This window comes from Vanellus vanellus (genome assembly GCF_965231255.1).
Source record: "Vanellus vanellus genome assembly, chromosome: 24".
NCBI lineage: Eukaryota > Metazoa > Chordata > Aves > Charadriiformes > Charadriidae > Vanellus > Vanellus vanellus.
In genome coordinates this window covers 1,595,429-1,603,867 of record NC_138929.1, presented here as the reverse complement: position 1 = coordinate 1,603,867, position 8,439 = coordinate 1,595,429, and the positions used below count along the sequence as shown (strand labels likewise).

At 69.2% G+C, this 8,439-nt stretch overlaps 1 protein-coding gene across 1 annotated transcript; it reads left to right on the top strand.

The window, feature by feature from the left end:
• Positions 1–361: 361 nt before the first annotated feature.
• On the top strand, positions 362–5,411 carry PPP1R1B (protein phosphatase 1 regulatory inhibitor subunit 1B). The gene is made up of 9 exons (XM_082494901.1): positions 362–469; positions 1,016–1,196; positions 2,499–2,559; positions 3,124–3,146; positions 3,626–3,701; positions 3,867–3,995; positions 4,508–4,576; positions 4,777–4,926; positions 5,017–5,411. Exons 2-9 carry the CDS (start codon positions 1,116–1,118, stop codon positions 5,103–5,105), a joined length of 678 nt encoding a protein of 225 aa, XP_082351027.1. The 5' UTR covers positions 362–469; positions 1,016–1,115; the 3' UTR covers positions 5,106–5,411.
• Positions 5,412–8,439: the final 3,028 nt, after the last annotated feature.

The following is an 8,439-nucleotide window of genomic DNA, read 5'->3' as shown; positions in this document are numbered from 1 at the left end:
CCTCGTTCCTCCTCGGGGGCGGCTTCCTCAGCGTCAACGCCACCGCCACCGCCCCGGCCCTGTCCCCCAGCCAGGACACCCCGTGAGGGGACCGGTGCCACTGCTCCAGCTACTAGTGACCCCGCTGCCCCCCTGCGCCGGGACCCCCGGCTGTCCCCCTCCGGAGAGGTGCCCTCCATGCCCGGGTCCCTCCTGGCAGGGCCACGGCACAGCCCATCACGTGCAGCACCGAGCACCGGTGCCAAGCGGTGCCCGGGCTGGAGGCTGTGCCTGGGGGGGGAGGGGGGCTGAGCCCCCACTTCTCCAGGGGGGAAACTTTGGATTTGGTGGAATTTTCCACCGGGAAATCCACCGAGAGTGGGGGCAGAGCCAGGGCACAGCCCGGGCGAGGGCACAGTCCCCTGCCTCTGGCACAACCTGGTGTCCCTGGGGCTGCGGCTGGTGGCCGAGCGGGAGCGCCGGCACACAGGTGATGGGACATTTCGGGGTCCCATGTCCCCGCGGATGTCCTCTGGCCACATTCCCTGGTGGATCCCACCCCTGCAGGAGCAGTGTCCCTGTCCCCTGGGGTGGGAGTGGGGCATCCGTGGGGCATGGAGCAGCTGGAGTGATTTTCCTGCTGCCCCTCCGAGGGTGAGAGTGCTCTGTCCCTGTCCCTGCTCCTGTCCCTGCTCCTGTCCCTGCCCGCAGCTCTGCGGGGAAACTGAGGCACAAGGGATGGGGACTCACATGGAGAGACACACACTCCTTCCCGTCCCCGTCCCGTCCCGTCCCACGCGGTCACTGTGATCAGGGGGACACCCCCCCGGCAGGGAAGGGGTTAAGGGCCCCCCACGGGTTGGCTGAACCCCCTCAGGGGCTCCCCGAGGGCTCATTACCGAGGCCTCAGCCCCCCTGCCCGGGGGGGGATGAATAATTCAGCGCCTGGTAGGAGACGTGTCCTCCCTCCCTCTCCTTCCTCCTCCTCCTCCTCCTCCTCACCGGCTCTGCCTTCCCCACCTCCCGCCGCTCTCAGTTCTCGCCGTACCGAGCCCCGGGTGCTACCGAACTCCGCTCAGCACCGGCGGCAGAGACCCCCCCTCCGGCAGCAGCAGCGGTGACGCACGGTCAAGGCCATGGACCCCAAGGACCGCAAGAAGATCCAGTTCTCGGTGCCGGCACCCCCCAGCCAGCTGGACCCCCGCGCCGTCGAGATGGTGAGGGAGGACATCGGGGCACGGGGTCACACTGAGGGTCCCTCGGCGCCCCGAGGTCACCGGCAGCGCTAGCTAGCGCTGCCGGTGACCTCGGGGCGCCGAGGGACCCCCGCATCATGATGAGGAGGGATGGAGGGGACGGGAGAACCCCAAAGTGCCGGTGTGAGCTGGGTCCTGCAGGAGGGACAGGGACAGATGGGACGGGATGGGGACAGAGTGGGACGGGAGGGACGGGATGGCACCAGGAGAGCAGGACAAGGGGGACTGGGGGGTAGAGGGAATGGGACAGGAGGGACAGAGGGGATAGGAGGGATGGGATGGGACAAGGGGAATGGGAGGGGACAGGATGGGGGACGGAGGGGACAAAGGGGACAGGAGGGAGGGGATGGGACCAGGAGGCAGGACAAAGGGGATCAGAGGGGACAGAGGGGACAGGAGGGAGGGGATGGGACAGGGAGAGCAGGAGAAGGGGGATCGGAGAGGACAGAGGGGACAGGGAATGGGACAGGAGGGGCAGAGGGGACAGGACTGGATTAGGGGCACAGGGTGGGACAGGGGAGAGACAGGGAGAGGACGATAGAGCTCCAAGGTCCTTGTGCGAGCCGTGGTCCCACAGAGGGAGAGCAGTGCAGGGGGACAGGGCAGGGGCAGGGGCAGGGACAGGGACAGATGGGACAGGAAGGAAGGGAAGGGATGGGATGGAGGGGGACAGGATGAGGACAGGGACGGGGCGGACGGGGACAGGGATGGGACAGGAGAGAAGGAATGGGATGGAGGGGACAGGATGAGGACAAGGATGGGTCAGAGAGGGACAGGGATGGGACAGGAGGGAATGGATGGGGTAAAGGGGACAGGACACGCCAGGGGATGGCGCAGCCACCTCCAGCCGGTTGTGCCCTGCCTGAGGGGACATCCCCAGCACATGCTGGACCCGGAGCCCCTGCAGAGGGGCCAGGCAGGAGCTGGGGCTCTTGTGGGGCCGGGGGGACACTGTGGGGACCCTGGGATGGGGCTGTGGTCCCTCTGTGGGACACTGCGCCTTTCAGCGGCACTGGCTCAGCAGGGACCCCCACCCCGGGGACCCCTGCCTCGGCCGGAGCTGGGTGGCCCTGTCCCCTGCTCCCCCCTGGGCCAGGTGGGTGCGCGGCCCCGCACGCTCCCTGCCCGTACACGCGCTCACACACACGCGCACGCTCACACGTGTGCAGGCATGTGCATGGGGTCTCGGTCCTGGGGCGCAGGGCAGGGGACAGGGGACCCCGGGCATCCCCAGCTGGCCGGTGACACCCCGCTGTGCCCCAGATCCGCCGGCGGAGGCCCACGCCGGCCATGCTCTTCCAGCTCTCCGAGCACTCCTCCCCAGGTGAGCGGGACAGGGACCGGCACACGCCGGGGATGGGACAGGGATGGCCGTGGCGGCAGGGGACATCTGGTCCAGGGATGGGAGGTGGTGGCAGGGGTGGGACATGGTGTCACTGGTGGGATGGGGTGGCAGGGAGGGGGTATTTGTGGCAGGGAGGGGATGTGGTGGCAGAGAGGGGATGAGGTGTCATGCACGGTCTGGGATAGGACATGGTGGTGGGATGGGATGCGGTGTCACCTATGGGATGGCAGGGATGGGACACGGTGGCAGGGAGGGGCATGGTAGCGGGACAGGATGCAGTGTCACCTATGGGATGGGATGGGATGGGGTGGGGTGGCAGGGATGGGACACGGTGGCAGGGAGGGAGGGGCTGGGGTGTCACATCAGGGATGGGGTGGCAGGGACGGGACGTGGTGGCAGGACGGGATGCTGTGGCAGGTCCCTGGTGGGCAGGGTAACCCCCCGGAGCGGGCGTCCAGGGGTGGGCAGGGACCTGGCCGGCTCTGTTGGGTGCCGGCAGCCCCTGTCCCACTCACCCTTCTCTCCCCGGTGCTGCTGACCCAGAGGACGAGTCCCTGCCCTACCAGGTGAGTGGGTGCCGGGACCCCCGGGGCAGCCCCACTCCCCCATCCCGTGGCTCCCCGGGCACCAGGGGGGTTATTGGGGCCCACCCCGGGCGCCCTCTGCCCCATCCCAGCCTGGCCCCGACGCTTATCGGTTCCCGGCACGGCACGGGCATGCGGCGCCGGCGCTGCGGGGACGGGGACGCAGAGCCAAGCCAGGGTGTGGGGCTTGGCCGCGGTGCAAACTGCCTCGTGACCATCACGGGGACACCACCCCAGGGTCCCCAACGCCGGGTCCCCAACGCCAGAGCCCCATGGCAGGGTCCCCATTGCAGCATCCTCATCCCCGGGGCGGGCAGGGGGGGTTAGCCTTGCATCCCCTTTGCGAGACCCCCATCACAGCACCCGCCTCCCCACGGGGTACCAGGCTCCCCTGGGGCCATGGTGACCTCCAGCACGGGGGGACACCAGGACACTGTCCCCAACACTGCTCCCTCCCGCAGCGCGCCTCCGGCGAGGGCTGCCTGCTTAAACCAAAGAGGACCAACCCGTGTGCCTACACACCGCCCTCGCTCAAAGGTACCGGCTGAATGGGGAAACTGAGGCACGGGGGCTGTGCGGGGTGGGCTGGGGGCACCCAGGTACGCTGGACCCCCACGCCTCTCCTGGTGCCGTGTGGCTCCGTGGGTAGACCCCAGTGCTCCCAGTGCCCGGAGCGGGGTCCTGACGTGGGTACCTCCCCAGCGGTGCAGCGCATCGTGCAGTCCCACCTGGAGAGTGGCCTGGCCGGGGGTGACAGCTCCGACGGGGAGGCCGATGACGGGGAGCACGAGCTGGCCCACGCCTGTGACCCCGACAGTGCCCTGGAGCCTGGTGAGGGGGACACGGGATGGGGGACGGGGCTGCTGGACCCTTGGGGGGGCACGGGGACGGGGCTGCCAGAGCCCAGGAGACACGGGGATGGGGCTGCAGGAGCCCAGGGGACATGGGGACAGGATTGCTGGAGCCTGGGGTACATGGGGACATGGGGATGGGGTTACTGGATCCCAGAGGACACGGGGACAAGGCTCCCAGAGCCATGGGGATGTAGGGATGGGGCTGCCAGTGCCACCGTCCCCTGCAGCCCTCAGGGACAGGGTGGGTACCCATGGGGGACATAGGCTGGCTGCTGCCACTGCTGCCTGGACCTGCTGCCTGCTTGCCCCGAGCTAAGTGGGTCCCGCGGGGGCCACCACGTCCCACCGCTGGGCAGCGTCTCCATCCCCCACCGGGGTCACGCTGACGCCAGCCGGACCCCCGGCCGCTCGGCTGACGTGACTCTCCGGCTCCGGCGGTGCCACGTGTGCCTTCCTCTGCCCCCGGCTCATCGCCGCCCACCCGAGCAGCCCCGGGGAGCCAGGCCAGAGCCGAGCGGAGCTTCTTCCCCGCCGGCCCCAAGGCGCACAAGCGGAAAGGTAATGGGATGGGAACGGTGAGGGGACGGGGACAGCGGGGGGACACGGCTGCCCACCCCCCCGCTGCAGCCCCCTGGCCACCTGGGCGGGTGCTGGGGCTCGGGGTCCCGTGTCCCCCGTGCCGCCCGGGCCAGGGCGCAGGCAGTGGGGTCACCCTGGAGCTGGGGGTCCCCGGGGGCCACCGGCCTCCTTGCCCGCAGGCGGGCAGAAGGTGTCCTTCGCCGGCGGCATAGACGAGCGTGAGGAGGACCTGAAGTCGCTGACGGTGTCGGAGATCCCCGAGGACCCCGAGGGAGCGGAGGGTGACGAGGAGGAGCCGGGACGGGAGCAGGAGGACGGCGGCACCGGGGGTACGCGGGGTGTCACCCCCGCCCCCCCATCCCCGGTGGCTCTGGTGCCGGTGGGCCCCGTGCCTGACCCCGTCACATTTCCTTCCCCAGAGCGGCGACACGTCGGCTTCGCCGAGGTGCCCTCGCGCCCCATCGGCACCGAGCGCCATTCGCCCACCTTCCCGCTGGGCACCAGTTAGCCACCACCGGGCTACCGGGCCACCGGGCCACCGGCCACCCCCCGGGGCCGCAGCAGCTTCGCCTGTGCCCCCCACCCTGGCCCCGGCTGCCCCCCCCGGCCGCTGCCTGCCCTGCCTGCGCTTCGTCCGCCCTGCTCTGCCCCGCTCGGGTGCCGGGGGTCCCGGCGAGGCCTTGTGCCCCCCCCCCTCCCCCTCCCCCCCCCCCCGGCTGCTGGGACCCCCGGGTGTGGCGGGGTCTGGGCCGCCCCCCCATCCCCCGGCTCCTGCCCCCCATCGAGCTGAGCCCCCCGCCCGCAATAAACGGCTGTACAGAGAGGCTGGAGGCTGCTTCGGGGGGCTCGGGGGGGCCCTGACCCCCTTGTCTGGGGGGGGGTCAGTCGGGGGGGGGGGGGAAGGGGACGGGACGGGACGGCGGACTGGGCATCGGGGGGGGGGGAGCAGCGAGCGGTGGGGCAGAGCTATGGGGTCGGGCCCAGGTGCCCCACTGATCCCCCCCCCCGCCGTGGGGAATGGTCGCTCCCAGCCCCACTGACACCCCCACCCCCCATCCCGAGGAATGGTGTCTCCCTCACCCCACTGACCCCTCCCCCTCGGTGGGGAATGACCCCTCCCAGCCCCACTGATACCCCCTCCCCACGGGGAATGGTCTCTCCCTCATCCCACCGGCACACACACCCCCCCGGTGGGGAATGGTCTTCCCCCCGCCCCCCTTTGGGTCTGTCCGCCCACTCCCCCCCCCCTCCCCCCGGCCGGCGATGGTCGGCGCCGGCGCAGCCTCGCTCTGGCTTTTTCCTTCCGGGGTCAGAGGTCGCGACGCCGCCGCCGGAAGCGGCCCGCGCTGGGGTCTGCTTCCGGTGGGGACCGGCACCGGGCGGCGGCAGGTACCGCGGGCGGGCGGCGGGGCCCGGGCCCTCGGGGGGGACCCGGTACCGGGCTGTGCGCGGCTCCGGTCGCTCGGCCCGGGCGGGGTGCGGGGCCCGGAGGGGAGAGGGCCGGCGGGGATCTCGGTACCGTCCCCGGGAGTGCGGCAGCCGGGAGGGAACCTGTCCCTGGGGGGACGAGTGGGGCAGTTACCGGGTCCCCGGGGTTCAGTCCTGGGGGTCCCGTTACCAGCTCCCCGCAGGCTTTGGGCCCGGGGGGCACCGGGCGCCCCGTGGTGCGTCTCCCCCGAGGGCGCCTTCCCCAGGGAAGCCCCGGGTGGGCGGGGATCCCCGTTGTGCTCTCTGCCCCCATCCCCCCCGCTACCCCCCGGGTGCACCGGCGGGTCTGGGGCACCGGCTCTCCGCGGGAGCCCTCCGTGCGGCTGCGGCCTCGCTCCGAACCCCACCCGGGCTCGTCGGGGGGCGGGTCGGAGGGGCTGCCCGGGGGGCTCGGAGGGGCTGCCCGGGGGTGGGCGGAGGAGCTGTCGCAGGGGGGGCAGAGAGCATGTCAGAGGGGCTGTTGGGGCAGCAGAGAGGCTGCCGGGGGTCCTAGCGCTGCTCTCACAATCCCCTGGCAAACGCTGACCCTGGATGGCTCCCTCGGGAGTATCCTGCGGTGATCCCAAACCGGTGTGGTTTGCACCCCGTCATGGCTCGGGGGGCTGCCAGGCTGCTCTGGGCTGGGAGGGCTGTGCTGGCGGTTGGCTTGTGCCATTATCACGGACGGGTCTTTAACATCGCCCTGCGAGGGACCGATCGCCTGGCACGCTGGAGTGTGGAGCTGAGCTGTGGGGAAGGCTGACGCTCTCTGGAGCATGGCGGTGTGAGGCTGGTGGCCATTGTTGCCCTCTGCCAGCCCTCGGAGCCCCTTCTCTCTCTGTGGTGATGGAGCTCTGCCCCACAGGGTATCACGAAACTGGCTGTGTGGGACCGGGTGAGACATGGCAGGGGTTTCGGTCAAAGTATAGGGGTCCATGCTGCTGCAGGAGCCCTCCCGAATGTTCAGGCAGGTCGTGTCTCGCTGCTTTCTCGAGCTGGGGGGTCAGGCACGCCCCGAGGGTCCAGAGCACCCCAGGTTGAGAAGGCAGGTGGTGCCAACTGGGGGTTCAGGCAACCATGTTGCCACCAAAGCCTTCTGAAAATTAGTGCGATGGTGCCAAGCGCGTCCGAGGAGGATGCGTGAGGTGGGGGGCATGTGGGTCAAAGGGGCTGTGGCTCCACGTTGGGTGTAGAGAGGGGTGAGTTGGGGGGAGACAGTGCCCAGCCTGGTTGCGTGGTGCTGTGGAGAGCTGTGGGTCAGCAACAGGGAGCCGTGGGCCAGCATCAGGGATGCCTTTGCCTGTGGGGAGAAGCAGAATCTGGCCCTGGGGCTGTCTCAGCCCTTGGTGGGCAGCGGCTCAACTGAACTGACACACAGGGCTGGGGGCAAATGTGGGATGCTGAGGGGTTTCACGGCACTTCCCGAGGTGGTTGCAGGCTGCTCCCCTGACACAACGTACATGAGCAAGAGAGCAGCTCAGAGAGGCAATGGCTGAACGCTGCCTGTTCTCAGCCTGAGCTGCTCCGGCCCTCGGCACACCGGGCAGCGAGGGGCTGCCGTGCCAGGAGCCCACTTCCTCGGGCTCCGCAGGGCAGGGCTCACAGGGGAGGGAGTGGGGCAAGGGGATTGCGAGAGAAAACAGCTGAGGACCAGGCTGCCGCACTGGCTTTGGAGAAACGTGCTTTTCACGCAGCTCTCCGAGTTTCCCTGTGTCTGCCTGCAGTGCCGGGGAGGGGACAGGCTCCCCGGGGGTCTCTGTCCCTGCACCTTGTGCCTGCTCAGATGCCGAACTCGGGCAGCGGTGGCTCCCGGCCTTTTACTGGAGTGGCTGTTCATGGACAGACCAAAGCTGCAGCCCTGATCCTCCTCGTCGCTCTGCTTCACCACAACCGTTGCTTGTCATGCCGCCTCTGCTTGCTGTCACTTGTGCCATCGGTGCTGCCGGCAGCCAGTACATAACGTGCCTGGCAGGGTGACCTTTCCGAACGGGCCCGGATTAGCCCTGGAAGGTGCTTTAGGGAAAGCTACAAATTGGCCCGGGGACAGCTCACTGTGGAGCTCCGTGCTGTGCCCTTGCTGCGGGATCATGGCATCATCTGGGGGTGCTCGAAAACCAAATGGTCTTGGCCCCGCAAGGTCCTGCCATGAATGTGACAGGGCCTGTCCAGTGGTTTGCTGAAGATGTTGGATTGCTCCGTGTTTTTTTTTGGAGTGAGTTTTAGTGTCTAATTTTCTATAATATCGACCTTTTTGTTTTAAAGGCACCTCTCCCTGCTAGGAAGCTCAGATGCACGTTAGTGTCCGGTAAAGCACCTGCAGCTGGTGTCTCTAAAAGGCCCCGTCCCTCCCACTCTCCAGGAGTTTTCTCTCCTGG